Genomic DNA, 20,229 nt, shown 5'->3' with positions numbered 1-20,229 from the left:
AATTAATATAAAAAATAAACTATTAGAATATATTAATTACTACTTAGGTCATGATAAAACTGCAAACTTAACTTGAATATGTATATATGTATATCTAAATTTAACTTGGCACAAAGCACTACTGTTATGAAGAAACGATGATTTGTGTTCCATTAAATGAGAAGCCTCAATTCAGTTCATTTAAGTTGTTTTTTTTAAGTATGTACTATATGTATATATAAATATATGTTTTTTTTTCAGAGTTCAAATATTCTTTTTAGGTCATGCTCATACACGGCAATCAGAGCCATAATACCGAACCCAAGCAACAGACCGCCCAGATGCAACACACTCTGCGTGAAAGTACCTTCTCCTTCGTGTCCGGAAATTAATTCGGGAATCATATCGACAAGCGCAATGTACAAAAACATGCCAGCTGCTATGGCAAATATCCAAGAACTTGCATGCTCAGTGTTACCCAACCAAAGACCAAACATGTTGCCGAAGAGGCAGAGCACACTGGAGAGTAAATTATATAAGAGAGCTTGCTTCATGCTCATTCCAGCCTTGAGGAGCATCGCGAAATCGCCCAACTCGTGTGGTAACTCGTGACAGAATACGGCAACGGCCGTAGAGAATCCGCCGGTATAGCTGCTCGCAAATGCCGCACCAATCGCCATGCCATCGGTGAAGTTGTGTAACCCATCACCCATGATCACCATCCAAGCAACTGAGGACATCGTCTTTGGGGCGGCGTGCACGTGTCCGTGGGTATGACTATGTCCGTGGTGCCTGTTCTCGTGCTCTCTGAGTATCACAGTATATTCAATGCTATCCGTATCATCCTTCGAGGTGACTCCCACTAAATCATTTGAAAACATATTATTTATTTCAAAATTATTTGATTTATTTGTTTCATTCGAGTTGCCGTTGGTCTGATTCGGAGTCTCCAATTTACTATTCACCTCCTGAACCATCGGCAGAGCGGCTTCTTCTCCGCCAGCAGCCACTAAAACAAATTCCAATTATTACATATTGTCTTAATTATTTCATTTTTTCTTTATATATCACTCACAACCTCCATCGACATCCGCATTTATTTCGTCATAGCAATAGGGGAACGAGCTGTATTTATGCTTGCACTGCTTTTCCGAAGCGTTTGTCAATTGCGTGCTAACCTCTGGTTTGATTACTTTCAACCTGGAGGGCAACTGAAACTCAAATGCACGTTAATCTTCATCAAGTACATCGGTTATAATGAATACGTACTTTGTCTTTCAACTGTTGCTTTTTCCTCCACTTATCTGCGAGCATTAGGATGCGCTCCATCAGGAAGAAGAATATCATAGCCAGCATAGCGACGACTCCTTTGTGAATTTTGTTCATGTGGGAGGCATCTGCCTTTGGATCGTGATGACCGTGGTGATCCTCTTCGATGTGGTCCATCATCGAGTGCGGCAGCAGATGTAGCAAAGCGTCACCTGCCAAGGTGCCCACGGCCAGCGCAATCAAAAACTGGAGCAAAGGCTCATAAAAAGTTTTCTTCATTAACGGAATAACTCCCAAACCGAGAATCCCGCAAGCACTAATCAATAATACAGCAATCATCGAATAGAGCCAAGACAAGTTGCTATTCGATTGCTCCTCATCTGTATCGTTGATGTGATTGTGCGCAGATGTATCATGATTGCAATTACCTATTATCAGATTATACAAAATAACCGGACACGCTTCCTTGAACGTGTAATTGTCTATGCGATCCGCATTGTTCATGTTATTTTTCAGCGAATCGTACAGCTTGTCTCTATCCACACACTAAAAATCAACCATTAAAGTTATTAGTTCGTACACATCGTGTTCCGTCATTTGGATTTACCTTCGTTGCTAGACTGGACTCATTGCTGGAACCCTGCTTGATAGCAGCTTCGTCTCTGCTGTCATTCGATTTGAAACTACGGACGAGATCGAGATGCTGCATCATCTGCTTAAATGCATCCAGACTAATGCTATTCCCATCTCCGTATTTCTTGAACAATAGGCCGAGATACTCGTCGGAGCTATCATTCGTTGCAGTCCGTTCGATGATATCCCGCTTCGCTTGCGAGCCCTCTTCACCTGGTATCGTTGGCCAATCATTCGGATCCTTGAAGGGTTTGCTGTCATCATACCGATGTCCACTGCCGGTCACGATTTCTGCATGTGAAGCACATGGCGAGTGGGTGGCACATAGGAAGCAGAATATACAAACTGACACAAAGTGCTGCGCCATATCGATCTGAAACGTATTGCATATTAATCATGGATGTATTAATCTGGCAAATTGCATAACCATTCCACTTGATTATGCATTCATTTAACATTGATCCCATCGCAACAGCAAGATCATATTAAATTGACATTTAAAAAGAGGTAATAGCCAGGAAATATGAATAATGTCATGACTATGCTCATATCACATCGGTTTGGGCTCTATAGATTTTAATTGGCAAGAGGACTGATGACCTGCCTGAACGTACGTTATGTGTTTTAAATCGCAGGTCAATAAACTTACTGACGACGCGGGTACGTTTACAATTTTTCCGAGTAAACAGTAAAAGAACTATGGTGGAATGCATTTATAACAGTGTTTTTCAAATCGCCTTTCATCATAGCATTGATTGCAAGGAAATTCCTCAAACATTCATTTAATTAATATATTTACTCGTCCGTGTTTCAGGAAAGCTTTATTACATATTATTACTGGTTTACCAATATCTTTTTATATGACAATAAATAATTCAGTTTCTAATTTCACACAACGAATGCAAGAAACTAAAAAGTTTCTCATTATTAAAATAACGTTAGATTGCAACAACAATTGATTAATCAAATTTTAAATGATTATTTAATAACTTCAACCTCCACCCTTTATGAATACGTCATGCGAGTTTCTCCAGAAGATGTCCCAATATTTTTTTTACTAGACAATAATTATATAATAAAACAGATGATAACAATAAATAAGGTTAATAATCCAAGACTGAAATTTCATTGCCATCAATTGATATTTTACAACCTTGGACCGAGCAGACGTCAGGTGTTAGATTAAAGCATGTTCGAACACGTCTTTCATTTAATCCAGAACTCGAGTTGGCGAGTTGTTTACACTGTTTCCGAGTTGGAAAAGTGATTTCGGAAAATCAATAATGCAAATAAACCGGCGAGCTCGAATTATGACCACGTCTGAATCGTGATTCCCAATTGGCCATCGATCTCTGTGCAAAACGTATATGTTTTTTTTTTCAGCATTCCCATTGTTTGCAGCACATCGACGATTGACGTGGCCTAACAGGTAGTTTCATTATAACAAAACCAGTCTGCAATTAGCCATGGGAAAATTGAACGCAAGTGCGGATCAATAAAGTATTCAACGATTTAAATACTGCAGTAAATGAAAATTTAAAAAAACAAGTCTTATTTTTTTGCAAATGTAGTTAATTTGAGAACCTCCGAAAGAAAAGCGAATAAAATTAGTTAGTTATGTATCATTCTAATTAATAGTTCATAAAATGTACATTTTCTAAATAAAATAGACTTAAATTCCTTAAATTTTCAAATATCAATCAGGATTCATCTATCATTTCTTAAAATATATTAAAGATAAAAGAAGTTATAAACTAACTTTCAATTTAAATAATGAATATTTTGCACATCCGGCGAACTGTACATAACTGAGAAACTATGTTAATTAAAAACGGTACATCAATAACTAAAAGATGAATTGCCAACTTTGTTGACAAAACATATTTTAAGAATACATATTTTGCACACTTAAGGACGTAGCCTTACATAAAAAAAAGCGAACAATGCATTTGATAAAAATTGCAATTATTAACATCCATATAGAAAATAGACGTTATCAGTATGATCCCTATTTAGTAACCTTATTATATTCTATTATTTCATTTGAAAAAACAGTTGGAATTTAGAAATCTTTACCCTTGGAATAAAACACTGCAATTTTCTGTATTAAACACTAAAAATAAATTCAATGCCTACTGTACTGTACAATGACATAAGATAAGCGCTTAGAATGATAGGAATTATAATCAAACACTATTTACGGTTCGATGATTCTCTGAATTATTGTAATTTATGGAATCAGTGCGATGTCAACGACTAGAAAACTTTTGCCCTCTTTTAATTTATTTTTTTTAAAATATATATTTTAAAATGACCGCAATTGCAGTGCAATTCACTAATCTTTCAATTGGATCGAAGTTCAATTAATACACTTGAAAACTTTCACTTCGGCGAAAAAAAGAATGAAAGAATTTCTTAAGCGTTGCAAGAAGCGATACGCTATGGACAATGAATATTAAAAACTTTCATTACGAAAAAAAGAATTCGTGTGCGCTGGTTCGTTCGAATATATGTAACACAGGAAATTCCCATACATTCTTTATAATTTCGTCATACTGCATTGCATACAGATATTAGTAATATGTTATCTTTTGTCACAAAATTTTAATAAGTATATTTTATGTTTAAGTCATTACTTACAGTAACTAATTGATAAAATTAGTTTTGTCATTATCCTTACAAGTAGCGTTGTTTTTAAAGTTAATAGCTTACGAAACGTGGAAGGTGGGCGATCAACAAGTCTTTAAATATATATACGAATCATTATACAATATGCATACCTTGTAAAGAAACCTTCTAAAATTTCAAAGATATTACTATTTTTAGAAATTGCAAATTTATGCAAGTGGAAATTTTTTATTGATTTTCATGATTTTCCACATTTAGGATACTAAAGTAATTACTATTGAAATCGTGATAGCAATTATGCAAAATTAATACTTAAGATTTTCAACTTATTTCAATTTTGTCAACTAGTCAATCTTTCAAATTATTTATATAATTTATGGTGTTATATATTAATTGAAAGCAAACATTCTGCTGAGGTTGATAAACTATTTATCTATGGTATCACTAAGCACATACACTGAATTAATCAATTGGATGATTTGGTATTTGATCAATTGCAAAAAAAAAAAACTTTAAAAGTTTATTTCAATGCTTTATAATTATTTTCAAAATGAAAAATTTCACTTTAAAGCATAGTAATTGTGATAATAGACTCATTAGTTTATTAAAACATAAATTATATTTAAAAAAAATAGGATTTAATTAGTTTTTCACTCAAATTTATAAAGAAATTAATAATATTAATGAAGACATTTTAGTATTTCAAATAATTATAATTAAATTATTTTAAAACTTTTATAAAATAAGGTGTAAATGAAACAAGGACTCACCATTGTGGAACTAGTATTAATGAGAATGTTAGCAAGACTAGAATCAAATGATATCTGCGATAGGTGACCCCCCACAAAGTTCTATTTAAAAGCACTGAATGAATACTAAAAATATATGTCCAATGGCAGGATTTTGAAATGCAATTACTATAATCTGAATGCATGCACAGAATAAATTGACTGTAAATATGTAATAGAATGAAAAATTACAAAATGCATGGGAATTGCTTTTGATTGTTTGTGTGTATGTGTGTGTGTGTGTGTATGCATGTGTGTCGATTGTGAATTATGGTATTCATTCAATCGGCATTGAGTTGGGTAATTGATCCAATCAAGTTTCAATTGAGACCAGCATTTTGGAAATACAATCTTATTTGTTATTTGCACCAGACAAATTAATTTTAATTTTTTTTTTTAAATATATTTGTTATTAATTATATCAATTAAGTTCATAAACTAATATGATTGTTGGTAAGGAATCTGTTTGTTTTTCGCGGGTAGATGGAAAAGTTCAAAACAATTGAAAGCATTGTCAGAATATACGAATTTTTGGCAGCGGAACCAAAAAAGGTAATAAAAACGTAAACAACCTACATACCATATAAAAGCCGAAAAATGAAAATCCTCTACATTTATCATCAAATCCTAGCAAAAGTATGCGTGTGTCTGCGACGCTTCTTCAATGTCGCCGTTCAAACTCTGTACATAATCCTTCCTCCTCAATGAAAACACAATACTCGTACTTTTCGTTAACACATTTGATCCTAATAGTGGGGGTCAGAACTCGTGAATCAACTTTTCCGACAGAAAACCCGTCAGTCCGGCAAGGGAAAAACGATGCTTCCAACCAACCAACTGCTTCCAACTTCACGTTTTCCGACAAAAATGAATCGTATTGAAAACAGAGCTGACAACATAAGGAACTTAAATATTTGAAAAACTAAAAAGACGCGCTTCTTGCCGCTCTTTCATTCAAAATATAAATATGTTCAAAATTTATTGTTCATTGCGCGCATATTTCAACATACTAAAAGGAATAAGTGGATATAAATTACAAATTTAGTAACAGGTGGATAAGGAAACAACTTACTTAACAATATTTAAATAATTTTAATTTTTTATATACTATAATACTAATTGTGAATGTACTAAAATTTTAACGTAGTTTAGTTTATAAATATAATAATGTTGCTGGTTGTTGATTGTTTGTTATTAACTTTGTAAAAATAATAAGTTAGTTAGTGTAGTGTGCATTTAAGAGCAAATTGTAAATATTTGTAAATTATTGCTACTTTGTTAATCTTATTTAAAACATGGAATTAATTAGTTAATTACGTTAATTTCAGGCAGTTTAAAACATAAAATCGATTGATTTTCCCGCCATTCGTGACAGCCGACTCAGCCAAAGTAGGTTTCTGGAAAGCTCTTAACAAAAATATATAAAATGAGGTTATAACAGGTTATAATAATAAGTGTAATAAGAATAGAAAGTAATTTATTATATTTATGAGCGTGTTCGTTCGCCTGGAGAGGTGTGGTGTATAGATGAATTAGATGTATGGAAGAGCATTAAGACAAGAGAAATTAACATCTTAGTACATGGAAATTGGATATAAAGAATTTAATTGCAGCCTGTGTTATTATGTCTGGCAAAGGTAGGGGTAGGGGGTGGCTGCAGTTGAATAAATCCCAAGAAGCTAAGATAGGTTCAAGCACATTGCACAGTCCCACAATTTTGGCAAGTCCCATGAATGGTGAACTCAGCAGCACCATGAATCTGCAAACCAACCCTCAGTATGACACCATAATTCAGACCCTAGCAAAGTTTAATGAAAATGATGATGGTATTGTCATTAACCAGAAGTACAAATATCTCACAGATTGCATGATTGAGGAGTGTAAAACACAGGAGCAAGTAAAGTGAGTTGATATTTCTTTTCTTCATGCAATGTACACAGTTTAATTGTTTTGATTCAATTACAGGGATTGCTTCCAGTATATTTATGATCAAGTGTTAAATGATGAAACACTTATAAACAAGTTTTTGATGCTGGTAACATTAAATTCGTTTCGTGATTTTGTTGTATGTGATGTAAAGATAAGGGCTTTGCTATTGAACAATATGCAAACAAGTTTTAAAGGTAAGCTGATTAAATAATCTGTTGAAAATTTAATGTTTTTTGTTTTAAATTTTAGATGCAGCTACACTCATGGCCACCAACAAAGAGGTTTTCATAAATGCTGTGAAGTTGTTAGGTGGTTTTTACGATATAGCGAGAATGTCTTATAATAGTCGATACTTTGTGCTGACGGTACCCCTAATCAAATACCTAGAAATGCTTCTGGATTCAGGTACCCCGGAGCATCTCGAGTTATTCACGATATTAATTTACAAAACCGGAATGGGGTTCATCGAGCACGACGCCGAAAGGAAGACGAAGTACTTCGTAACTATGCTGATAAAAATGAGGAACATACTGTTGACGAGGACCGATTTGGAAGAAATCTCGCGGACGTGGCTGCTCCTATCTATGGATCTGTGCAACAACCGCGTTTTACCATTGGACCTCCTGAAATATTACCAAAAAATGTTGGGAAAGGCGACTATACATAATTTCCAAATGTTGAATGCGCATCAAAACCAAACAACCACATCCAATCCATCTGGGAATAGTAATACTATCAAGCCACAGCAGCAGCAACAACAACAACAGCAACTCACTCCTCCGAAAACTGGTAGACCCATATTGGGCGCGGGTGCTCGTAACAATAAAATAGAAGAAAATCACATGCGGGGCGGCGAAGAGAGGAAAGAAAATTCGGGATCTGCCGACGTGAAACACAAGTCGGGCGGAGGTTACAATTGGGCGGATGAGAAACCTCAGCAAAGGAAATCGCAGAAGAATAAAGGATGGCAACACGACGATCGTTTCGATACTGAATATTAATTAATGTTTCGTTTCTGCTGGTTTCGATTCGTTTAATATTTTACATAGCAGAATAGGTCGCTACAGTGGCGTGTGTAGTTGAACTGTGCTTCGTAAATAATGTTTATAAAAACTGAAAAAAATAATTATAGAAAACAATATCGAGCACAATTCTCATAATTTTTTTGTAATGAAATCGCCACGCGTCACTGTTTTCCAACAAAACCTTTATCACTTGGAGACGTAAAGTATATTTGTGCACAGTAAATAAATTTTAATCTCCATCTTCATTATTTTTTTTTATTATGATTTGGTTACCGATTTTTCATGATTAAATTGATTTTTATTTTAAATTATTATTCCATAGAACAAATTATATACATATATATATATATATATATTAAAATTCTTTATTATTTGCCGAATAAATATTTTATTTATAATTATTTCTGCTGTTCTTTAATAGATTTAGTTAATAATATTATTATTTATATGTAGACACGATGTTTCTAACATTGTGAAGAACTGTAGTTTTAACGAACGTAAGTGAGATTGAATATTAGGTTTTAAATTGGAAAAAAAAAATCAAAGTTCTTAGTTGCAACAACAGAAACGTGTCGCATCAGAAAACTATTGTAAAAGATGAAGGATTTACTAAAACATAACAATTATATCCAACAACAATCTAATTCAGTTTCTGAATAATTACAAAGTATAGGAAACATAATTACGACTTTCATCACTACTATTACTTAAAGTAATAAATATTTAAAGATATCTTGTCCTCATCCTTGTATTATATTAAAGCATAAAATGCACTCATGTTTCATTCATCAAATATTGTACTAGTTTCTTTTAACTAATTAAACATTTTTAAAAATTATGCTAAAAAACAATAGATTTCTTCCTTTCATATAAATTTATCATATACGATGTTTTTTTTTTGTATTGAAATGTATATGTTTTTTAATGAAATTTCTTAACTTTGTCAGAAGTATACAAAGCGAATGTTTCAGTAAACTATTTTTACCATAATGCAGACCATTGATATGAATCCGCTTTATGCGAATGTGTTCAACACGTTCATGGTATTACATCAGCAAAAAAACTTCGAATACTTCGTGCAGCTGATTCAAGGAACACTAACGACGACGGATGAAGCTGTGTAATTATCTTCCAGTTAACTTATAATTTCTTGTTTAAAGTAAAAGGATTTTGTAGGAGATGCTTCGACTGCATTTTCAGTATAGCCTTAGAGAATAAGGTTTTCAAGAACAGTTTTGTGTGGTTGGCTGAAGCGCTTCAAGGAGCGAACATTAAGATTGGGGAATTCGTAATGAAGGGTACGGTCGGACGATCGCAAGAAAACTGTGCACTTATAGGTGAATCATTTTGTTTGTTATTTAACTTAAAAATATAAGTGAAATTTAAAAAAAAATATTAACTTCCAGATGCGAAAATCACTTACACAATTTGCCAAAACTCGTATTCGCATACCCTGAGATTGCAAAGTGGAGATGTCGTAGGAGGCTTCGTTACAATGCCCTAAAATTGTATTTATATATGATTTTAACGTTTTTTTTTTTCAGTGTAATTTTAATTGTAATGTTCAATTTAATGTTTCGATCTTCAGCAATGCATTCGGTTAGGATTGAATAATTGAAGACTTGCTTTTATTTCGTAATCAAGTCACTTATTTGCTATTTTTCATATGTTTTTCAATGTTAAATTACCGTTTCCATTATGTTCGGTATAAGAAACACGAGTATTTACGATAAATATGAGAATCCAGAGATCACAATTAGACATTCATTATTATTTTAAATACAATGTGTAGATTCTAAGATTGTTTTTTTTTTATATATGTAATCAATATTTTATACAAGTATGCAAACTTGATATTATCTACCTCAATTTATATATATAAACATGTGTATGTATAATATTGATCTTTGGCAATATATAGGCAAATCAAGTAGGCCGTTGCGAGTCTAGTTAGCAACCGTTGGAATTGGACGAGCATCTAAATTTTGTGTATGTACAATGTTCGAGATGTTAATAAACTTTGAGGTATATATATATATAGAAAATATTCAAATATTTCGCCCTTGTTTATTAAGCCATATATGCAACAACCTATATAGTATTTTCACGATTTCCAGTTGAATACGTACTAATAATCGAATATATTTATATATATTTATGTAAAACACTTTTCGTTTACGTTCAAACGTAATAATAACAAATAAGAGGGCGGTACGACCAGAAATATCCGTTCATAAATTAGATTAAAAAAAATCTATTGACGAAAGATAAATAGTAATTTTGAAAATAATAGAAAATAAACATGTATTTCAACCTTAGCAATTAAGATTGTTACAATTAATATTAAATATAGTTTTTCTTTTTTGTACAAGATATAAGTAAGTATACGTTGACGAATAGTTATTTATCTTAGCCTTAAGAATAATTTTAAAATATTGTAATGTAATAAAGGAAGCTGATTAATTGGCGCCTAATCGATGAACCTAACAGTATATAATACACAAAGAGCTTTAAATAATGTTGTGTTGCTTTTTGTTTATACCAACTGATTTAAATATATACATAAATATGTATATGTAAATATATTTTTATATATACACACACATACTTATAGGTATATAAACATTTCAATCAGAGCTATAGTCCGAACTGTACACGGAAGGTCTCGAGTACCAACTTTTGCACTCAATGCCCACGACTGGTTTGCTTCCACTTGGACCTGGATTTTCGTAAGCACTTGCGATCGTTCCAATGACTTTATTCTCGCCAGAGACCGAAGGTTGGTTAATATCACACATTTCCTCTTTCTTGTGAACGACGCCGCTGTAATCAACTGGTGGTAGATTATTATAACTAGCCATAGCGGTTTGGTAACCCGACACTGAAGGTTGATTGATGTCGCCATGCTCCTGCTTGTGCGAGTTGGGGAATACCATCGACGAATTGTAAGTAGGTTCGTAGTCGCATACTTCTAGTTTAAAGCCGTTCTGCATATTGTGGTCCGTCGAGGGTGGGTACATCGTTTCGAGTTTCCTCAGGAACTCGCCCTCGTTGTTCTTGATATCCCGTTTCCTCTGCTCATTGACTTTCTTCAAACGTGACAGAATGGGTTCGTCGTCTGACGAATCTTCAGTAGAACCAAACGGTGGCCGATATATTTTTTGACTATATTTACGCCTGCGAGCACTATTGAACTCCGAATCCGAAGAAGAAGTTGTAGAGGTACTGGAATCGGTGCTAGTGTAGTCTTGCGCCTTCTTATTTCGTTTCTCCCTGCATTGGCGCTTGTGTTTCAATCTAATTTTCAATGGTAGTACAGGCTTTGTTGTAGGAGCATCTGACGCTGAAGTGTTTATCAAGTCCACCACCACTGGCGGGGTGGGCTCTCTAATGATGACATCGGAATCTCGACTGGAATCGGAAGGAATTTCTATCACTACAGATTCCGACCTATCCGGTATGGAGACGAATACAACGTCGTCACTGGAATCTTCATCATCGTCAATGTAGACAACGGACACGTCCGGTCGCGATGTCTGATAATAAGCGTACCTATCGTAGCCAATCATGTCGAACGGTGATCTCATGAAATTGTAAAACTCGTGTATAAAGTGTTCCGTTCTGTTGCCGAGGTATTCGTGTAAAAGGTTTTTGAAAAACCTGCTTCTTATGTGATGCCTGGTCATTTGGGTCAGGATCACATCAACTACGTACATTACATGTTGAGTGTTTTCGTTCAATAAAGCATTCAATTCTCGATTGAGCCATGGCACCAACTGATTCCTAGCTGCTGGATTTTCGCTGAAAAATTGGGGCGAAATATCACGAAATCTGCCTGTCACATCCGGCAGTGCTTGAACCCACATATTATCTTCATAAATGGATCTTCTGTAATTTGAAGTGGATACATCCCTATGTGATCTTCTTTGCCTAAAATTTGAATAATCAATATTTTTGTATTAAGTTACCTCAAATAATTTACCTGTAGTAATTTTGATTGTGATAACCACATACATTAGTTAAGGGATGTGTGGATAGTAATTGTTGGATAGCCAACTCTCCACGGGGATCCACTGTGAATGTAGTCCTAAAATACAAGCACTCATTATATTTTATGTTTAAAACAAGATAAAAAAAAATATTTAAGTACCTGAACTGGAAATGCCTTGGTGGGGTTGGGAAAGGACTTGGTAAATAGAATCCATGTCGGTCCACATTTCTGTCCAAAGTTAAAAAATTCTCAAGAAGGTCATCTGCGTTTGGTGCCCTCTCATCATTTGTGATGAAATGCTCATCATACTCATTGTTAGATTTAACATTGTGTATAATTGAAGTAAATGGCTGTTTGCATAGAGGACATACAGCTTTCACCTATGTAACAAATAACAATATGATATTAGAGTTGTGCAAAGATGTTATATTATAACTACTCTTTAATACCTTTGACCATTCCAGAAGACAATTAAAGCAAAACTGGTGCATACATGAATCCGAAAAGCATTTATTTATGCAGTTACCCAGGCAAATTGCACAGTTCGGTGGAGGGCTCTGGCAACTTGGAGCAGTTGAGCTCTGTGGCTGTGGACTTGTCTCAGCCATTGTCAACAGATCATTCAATCAATACAACTGCAAAATATAAACAAACAATTATAAAACAAAACAAAAAATATACTTTTAACTATTTGTGCAATTGATTGACACTTTCCATCTGATCTACTATTAGTATTTAAAGGCACACAAAAACATGCAATGCAGCCTTTCTATTACACATTGAATGTACATGTATTGTTTCAGTTGAACTTCTTTACTTGCTATTTGCATTTGTAAGCATTTGTTCAATTGCTTACAAATAACATCGCTATGAACAGAAATAAAAATCGGTAATATCTCATTTCCCATTTTTATCGCTATGGTAACAAAATCTGCAAGGTGATTATTTGTCACTTTTTTTTTCCGGATTCCATTCATCTTTATTATGATCGGAGCAGCATCGTGTATGTAAAATTAATGACCTTACCTTGCATTTAGGTTAATACATTTTGATAGAACAATGTTTATCACTATTTTTACTATTTTTTTACACCCGATGTGGAGCACTTATTCCTGAATAGGTGATGAAAATCCACTAACTTGAACAGCTAGAACCATTGGAAGCACCATTTTGCTTCTGTTCAACACCATATGACAGTTTATAGATTACAAATGGACGTTTCGCTGTACCAGTGTGTATATGTCTGCATATTGGTGCATACGCTTGACGACTTGAGCCTGTATCAGCTTTGTTGAGCCCCCTCTTGTGTTGCTTGATAGCTTCTTGGTTGGCCCAGGAGCGCATTAAAAATACAAGACTTGGTTAACACAAATGTAACATAGATCGCGCTCAATCATCTATCCAGTTTATGCAACGCAACATACAACTCTGTATTTACTGAAACATACATTAGATATCTATAACTAAATTATTTCAAAACATTATTGTTATAAGGATGTTCATATTACAGAATTATGGAAATTAAAAAAATACGAATGATGTAATAACAACTCTTTATGCAACACAACATACAACCCAGCATTTACTGAAAGTAAAATATCTATAACTAACATTGTTTTCCTGAACATTACAGGATTATGCAAATTATAGAGACATTGAAATTAAGTAATAGAACAAATACTGAGGCTGAATGTTTCACCTCGGATTGAATATTATATACGACAATAAAATAGAAAAAAAAAACTTCAAAACAATTCAATGGTGGGCAGCATAGAAATGTAATTTGGACATCAAAAGAGTCATCTCTTTTCATAATATGTAATCTAGGAAGTGAAAAGACCGTGAGAATCAACAAATTAAGAAATGAATTAAAAAGTTATTATTAGTATCTAAGCAGATGAAAGTTATCACAAAATACTTTCAAGGATTTTAACTCTCAAATGTACGCGAATTTGAACAAGGTCGATAAATATTGCTTGACCATCCAATTAAATAAAATTGAAGTACAAAAAACTATTGCATTTATTAACACATAAAAAAATGTATGAGTTGAATCTATTATTTTGTAATTTATATATTTATTTCAATAATTATTAATTTTTGTGTAAGATATTTTACACAAAAAGTACTTACAAATGAACGAGATGGAAGTATTTGGAAGTTTTCTGTATTGATTGTTAGAAAAATGTTTGAATAAGTGTCAATAAACAAATTCAACTTTGAAATTTCAAATTAATTAGTTTTATTTTAGATATAATAATATAAATAAATTAAACAAAAATTTAATATATTTTTTTTAATAAATGTCGGAAATTGTAGATAATCTTTAGCTGCAGATTAATAACGGCAATAAATTTTTATTGGAATAAAATTTACTAAACATCCGTCCCCAATTTTTCGAAACGAAATTAATTGACACGGATCTCACGCTTAAATAAACCTTTTAAGAGTTTGCATTATTTAGAGTAGAGTAGTCATTGCGCAGAGACGTTCTCGTTGCCTTACCATTCTCGTTCTTATACATATTGTGTTTGCTCTCTAACTTTTCAGAGAAAGTTTCGCGTGCAGATTGAATATTTTCAGGTTGCTGACTCGCCGCGACAGTTCGTAAATATTTATAACATAATTGATTTGGGAAGCGGACGCCACACATATATATAATCAATTTGGAATTTGCCGGTCTGGATCGAAGCAATCATCAATTGTTGACCCATGCTGATTGCAGCTAATTAGCGCACAACGCAGGCTGCATTATATAAGCGATGAAGGCCAATGTCAGTGAACTAGTTTAGTAGTTATGATTCGTTTCTGTACAACCTTCGTCATCCAATAAAATATGGTAATTTAATGTCCAATCAAAAATGGATATTTGTAACTATTACGTATAAATAATTTATTAAAACTGTCGAAATTATAATTGAAAATGGAAGAAGCACAAGAAAGAAGCATTATTAAAGTGTATATAACAAATATTAACATAAAATACAATCATGTACTTCTATGGTAATGACTAAAATCGGTTGTTCTCTGTTTTTTTTTTGGTTGTATTTCTCTTATGTTTTGATGCAGATTATAAATGTCAATGTTACGAAAATGTAATGTTAGTTTGGAAATAGGATATTGTTTAATTCGATTCATGGAACGGGAGAAAAATTTTTGGTTGTGAAATGGAACATGAACGTTTTAATTTAAATCGGTCTCGCGATTTCGCAAGAAGGAAAGAAAGAATGCAACTGACTGGAATAGGTTCGTTCGCTCGCATTCGCGAATCGCGCACATTTCGTTTAACTCGTTTTATTATTATTAGTTCGTTGCTTAAACTACGCGGCTCGGAAATTGACGTTCAAAAATGGATAGAAGAGATCTGTCATAAATTGGTTAATTTGTGCAATGGATTTCAAGAAATGTGATTCTAATGAAACAACTTTTGTAATTATCTACAAGAATAATTAATGATATGAAAATTATGTCGTATGATGAAATAATGGTTAAATTAAGTAGTTCAAATTGTTTTAAGGCAATATCCTGCAAAAGAATAACATTTATAAACTGATCATAGATATCTTACTTGTTATAGTCATGTGTCAACTGTTTAACATTTTCAAATTATTCATAGATATCTTATTTGTCTTAGCCATGAGTCAAAGAACTTTTTAATATTTTCAAATTGATCAAACATATATTTATTATATGTGTCAAATAATTATTTGACATTTTAAAACTAATCGTAGATATCATAACTTAAAGCCATATGTCAATATATATATATTATATGTCATAAATATGTCAAACAATTATTTAACATTTTCTAATGAATAGTAGACAATATGTCAAAATAATCGTATATATATTATATGTCATAATATATCAAACAATTATTTAACATTTTCAAATGAATAGTGAACAATATGTTAAAATCATCGTATATATATTATATGTCATAAATATGTCAAACAATCATTTAACATTTTCAAATGAATAGTAGACAATATATCAAAATGATGGTATACATATTATATGTCATAGTTAATATTAAACATATTTTATGTCAAAATCATGTGTGAAACAAAATAAAAATTTCAAAATGTTCGTTGAAAAAGGAACTAAAAATTGTCCTGAATTTAAACATTCCTTCATGAAATTCTTTAACACTAATGAAATATGCATTATTTGTAAATCGGAAAAACCTAATAAAATAAATATAAGTTAACACGTGTATTGCAAAATGTAACATGTGACCAAAGACAAGTTTGAATTATATTTTACAGTATTTTGTGTATATTTAAAAGTAATTTTTATCCGAAGACGAAGACAATTCCATCATCCATTGTTTTTGGATTGGATCGAATAAAAGTAAAAAAGTTGATTCATGACAACAATATATGCTTAAGTTGTTAAGTATACCACGCCAACGTTATATCGTGAAATGATTGAGTGACATAACAAGTTCGGACGCATTCCGTTTTTTTAGAAAAAGGGCGCTGTAATCACATGTTATCAACTACATTATCAGAATGAACTAATTAAAATAAAACAATATATTTATCTCATTAACTGATTAATTAAACAAATAAAAAATAAGCTTTTAAATTACTCGGATTATTTATTGCGACAGTACCGACCAAATTAACGTTACGTCAAACTAAATAAGACTTATTATTATGTTGTAAATGCAAATAAGAAATTGCTTATAGTGCAGATCGATTTGCAATAGTTTGCTTCGAATAAACGGAGCAAATTGTTACAGCCCAGAGCCGTCTCCGCCTTCTGAAATGCGCAATTCCCAAGTCCAGCAGTTATCTAATACAAAGAAAAATCACAAATTTATTAATATTTATACAAACGAAAGTCGACAATTTCGTGTCATCTAAAAAGATAGTTTTTTTATATATATATATATTGAGACGTTATGCAAGCATATACGAAATCGATCGAAGCACCATTGGGTATTTATTGATTGATTTCGACACGAATTTGGAGAGTCGTATTTGTAACATATCGAGTCTTCTTTGGTCATTAGGGACAGCGAGTGCCGTCTATCATTTGCACGGTTTTTGTGCGAAGTGAATGCGCGTCCGATGCGAACTGAAATTCTTCCCACAGAAGAAAAAAAACCGGTCCACGAATTATTTCGTAAACTCCCTGCACAAAAACGAAGCGCTTCCTAGTGCCACTTATCCGCATTTCATTTAGACAATTATCGTTTAAAATGCACTTTAGAGATTTACAAGATGCAACAATAAACAGCAGCAAACAGCATTTCACATTCTATTACTTTGGGAACAACTGCATTATTGTTAATGTTAGAAGAAAGTTTGCAACTGTTAAACACTTAGGCGATGTTTTTGCTAGATTACATCGCATTTATAAATATCTTAAGATATTATATTTTCGTTTTTCTTTAAATTAAAAAAATAACGTGTATGTTTTGTTTTGCGGAAAAGTCTGCAAAGAAATGAAGTGAATTATTTCCTTTCTGTTTAGAGTTGTACGTTGCTATTTCCGACAAATATTTTCATATTGTGTGGCGAGATGGTGTGAAGTGGAACGGCTTTTGTTTTCCTTTTAATGATGGTAGATTTTCCAGAAGATGACTTATGGAGTCTCGGAGCATGACTGTTATTAATTGAACCACGAAATAATGTTACATAAATTAAATTTACTTAGACAGTCATCATTTTATTAGCTTTACTTCAACGAAGCCTTAATATAAATAATAACAAAACAATGTAAAGTCACATTAATACTAAAAAGAATGCAATTTGAAAACATTTACAGATCTTAGAAAGAAGTAATTCAGAAATACTTAAATATATTTACCTCTAAGTTTGTTAAAAACAGATATATTGCCTGTCATTGCCATATGTCAAATAATGATTTGACATTTTCTAACTAATCGTAATTAACTTATCTGTCATAGTCATGTGTCAAAAAAATACATTTTTAAACAGATCTATGATGTCATAACCAATGTGTCATAGTCATATGTCAAACAACATTTTTAAAATGATCATAGAAAAAAAGAACTAAAAATTGTGTTGTATTTAAACATTCCTTCATGAAATACAAAACGATAACAAATACATTTCGTGGAATTCATTCTATTTGTTAATGTATTTGATATTGCTACTGTATTTTGACCTCTCAGTTTAAAAAAAATACATAAATTGCTTATCATATTCATGTGTCAAATATTTGACATTTTAAAAATAATTGTAGAAAAAAAGTACTAAAAATTGAGTTGAATTTAAACATTCCTTCATGAAATTCTTAAAAACTAAAAGAATATAATAAAGAAAAGTCTCTTATATTCATCCTTCTTGTAGACATAAAACAGTCATACCTCGGTTAACATTACCTCTGATAACATAATGTCAACAACCTATTTGTTAATAGAGGCATGACTGTATTTTGACTTCTCAGTTTAAAACAAATATATTACCTATCATATTCATGTGTCAAATATTTGACATTTTCAAAATGATCGTAGAAAAATAAGAACTAAAAATTGAGTTGTATTTAATCATTCTTTCATGAAATTCTTAAACATTAAAAGAATATAATAAAGAAAATCTCTTATTTTTATCCTTAATGTAGACATAATACAGTCGTCATACCTTGGTTAACATTACATCTGATAACATAACAATAACAACCTATTGGTTAATAGAGGCATGAAAAATACACATTGCGTATCATATTCATGTGTCAAATATTTGACATTTTCAAAATGATCGTAGAAAAAAAGAACTAAAAATTGTGTTGTATTTAAACATTCCTTCATGAAATGCAAAACGATAACAAATAAATTTCGTGGAATTAATTCTATTTGTTAATGTATTTGACATCTGTACTTATTTTGTCCTCTCAGTTTCAAAAAAATACATAAATTGCTTATCATATTCATGTGTCAAATATTTGACACTTTCAAAATGATCGTAGAAAGAAGGAACTAAATCTTTTGATGCATTTAAACATTCCTTCATGAAATTCTTGAACATTAAAAGAATATAATAAAAAAAAACTCTCTTATTTTCATCTTTCTTGTAGACATAAAACAGTCATACCTCGGTTAACATTACCTCTGATAACATAATGATAACAACCTATTTGTTAATAGAGGCATGACTGTATTTTGACTTCTCAGTTTAAAACAAACATATTACCTATCATATTCATGTGTCAAATATTTGACATTTTCAAAATAATTGTAGAAAAAAAGAACTAAAAATTGTGTTGTATTTAAACATTCCTTCATGAAATGCAAAACGATAACAAATAAATTTCGTAGAATTCATTCTATTTGTTAATGTATTTGACATCTGTACTGTATTTTGACCTCTCAGTTTAAAAAAAAATACATAAATTGTTTATCATATTCATGTGTCAAATATTTGACATTTTCAAAATGATCGTAGAAAGAAGGAACTAAAACTTTTGATGTATTTAAACATTCCTTCATGAAATTCTTAAACATTAAAAGAATATAATAAAAAAAAGTCTCTTATTTTCATCGTTCTTGTAGACATAAAACAGTCATACCTCGGTTAACATTACGTCTGATAACATAATGATAACAACCTATTTGTTAATAGAAGCATGACTGTATTTTGACTTCTTAGTTTAAAACAAATATATATATTACCTATCATATTCATGTGTCAAATATATGACATTTTCAAAATAATTGTAGAAAAAAAAGTACTAAAAATTGAGTTGAATTTAAACATTCCTTCATGAAATTCTTAAACACTAAAAGAATATAATAAAGAAAAGTCTCTTATATTCATCATTCTTGTAGACATAAAACAGTCATACATACATATATCATATTCATGTGTCAAATATTTGACATTTTCAAAATGATCGTAGAAAAAAAAGAACTAAAAATTGAGTTGTATATATGTTTAAATGCGTTTATGAAATTTTTAAACATTAAAAGTAAACTCTCATATTTTCACCTTTCTTGTAGACATAATATAATCAT

General features: G+C 31.8%; 4 protein-coding genes across 4 annotated transcripts; 2 read left to right on the top strand and 2 right to left on the bottom strand.

Moving 5' to 3' along the window:
* Positions 1 to 28: 28 nt before the first annotated feature.
* On the bottom strand, positions 29 to 6,172 carry LOC108559283 (zinc transporter foi-like). Its single transcript, XM_017916513.1, has 5 exons — positions 5,878 to 6,172; positions 1,856 to 2,254; positions 1,249 to 1,794; positions 1,055 to 1,190; positions 29 to 988 (listed from the first exon to the last, which is right to left on the bottom strand). The coding sequence occupies exons 1-5, from the start codon at positions 5,878 to 5,880 to the stop codon at positions 237 to 239; spliced, it is 1,836 nt and encodes a 611-aa protein (XP_017772002.1). The 5' UTR covers positions 5,881 to 6,172; the 3' UTR covers positions 29 to 236.
* Positions 6,173 to 6,671: 499 nt separating this feature from the next.
* On the top strand, positions 6,672 to 8,496 carry LOC108559247. Its single transcript, XM_017916458.1, has 3 exons — positions 6,672 to 7,199; positions 7,263 to 7,420; positions 7,476 to 8,496. The coding sequence occupies exons 1-3, from the start codon at positions 6,922 to 6,924 to the stop codon at positions 8,225 to 8,227; spliced, it is 1,188 nt and encodes a 395-aa protein (XP_017771947.1). The 5' UTR covers positions 6,672 to 6,921; the 3' UTR covers positions 8,228 to 8,496.
* A 656-nt stretch (positions 8,497 to 9,152) lies between these two features.
* LOC108559280 lies at positions 9,153 to 10,502 on the top strand. The gene is made up of 3 exons (XM_017916511.1): positions 9,153 to 9,371; positions 9,428 to 9,588; positions 9,658 to 10,502. The coding sequence occupies exons 1-3, from the start codon at positions 9,241 to 9,243 to the stop codon at positions 9,753 to 9,755; spliced, it is 390 nt and encodes a 129-aa protein (XP_017772000.1). The 5' UTR covers positions 9,153 to 9,240; the 3' UTR covers positions 9,756 to 10,502.
* Positions 10,503 to 13,550, bottom strand: LOC108559279 (E3 ubiquitin-protein ligase Topors-like). Its single transcript, XM_017916510.1, has 5 exons — positions 13,269 to 13,550; positions 12,692 to 12,877; positions 12,402 to 12,622; positions 12,234 to 12,338; positions 10,503 to 12,181 (listed from the first exon to the last, which is right to left on the bottom strand). Exons 2-5 carry the CDS (start codon positions 12,848 to 12,850, stop codon positions 10,879 to 10,881), a joined length of 1,788 nt encoding a protein of 595 aa, XP_017771999.1. The 5' UTR covers positions 12,851 to 12,877; positions 13,269 to 13,550; the 3' UTR covers positions 10,503 to 10,878.
* Between the last annotated feature and the right edge of the window lie 6,679 nt (positions 13,551 to 20,229).

Source organism: Nicrophorus vespilloides, unplaced genomic scaffold, assembly GCF_001412225.1.
Source record: "Nicrophorus vespilloides isolate i.1.1-1 unplaced genomic scaffold, Nicve_v1.0, whole genome shotgun sequence".
NCBI classification, from domain to species: Eukaryota; Metazoa; Arthropoda; class Insecta; order Coleoptera; family Silphidae; genus Nicrophorus; species Nicrophorus vespilloides.
The sequence above is the reverse complement of the archived record's forward strand: the minus strand, read 5'-3'. Positions and strand labels throughout refer to the sequence as shown.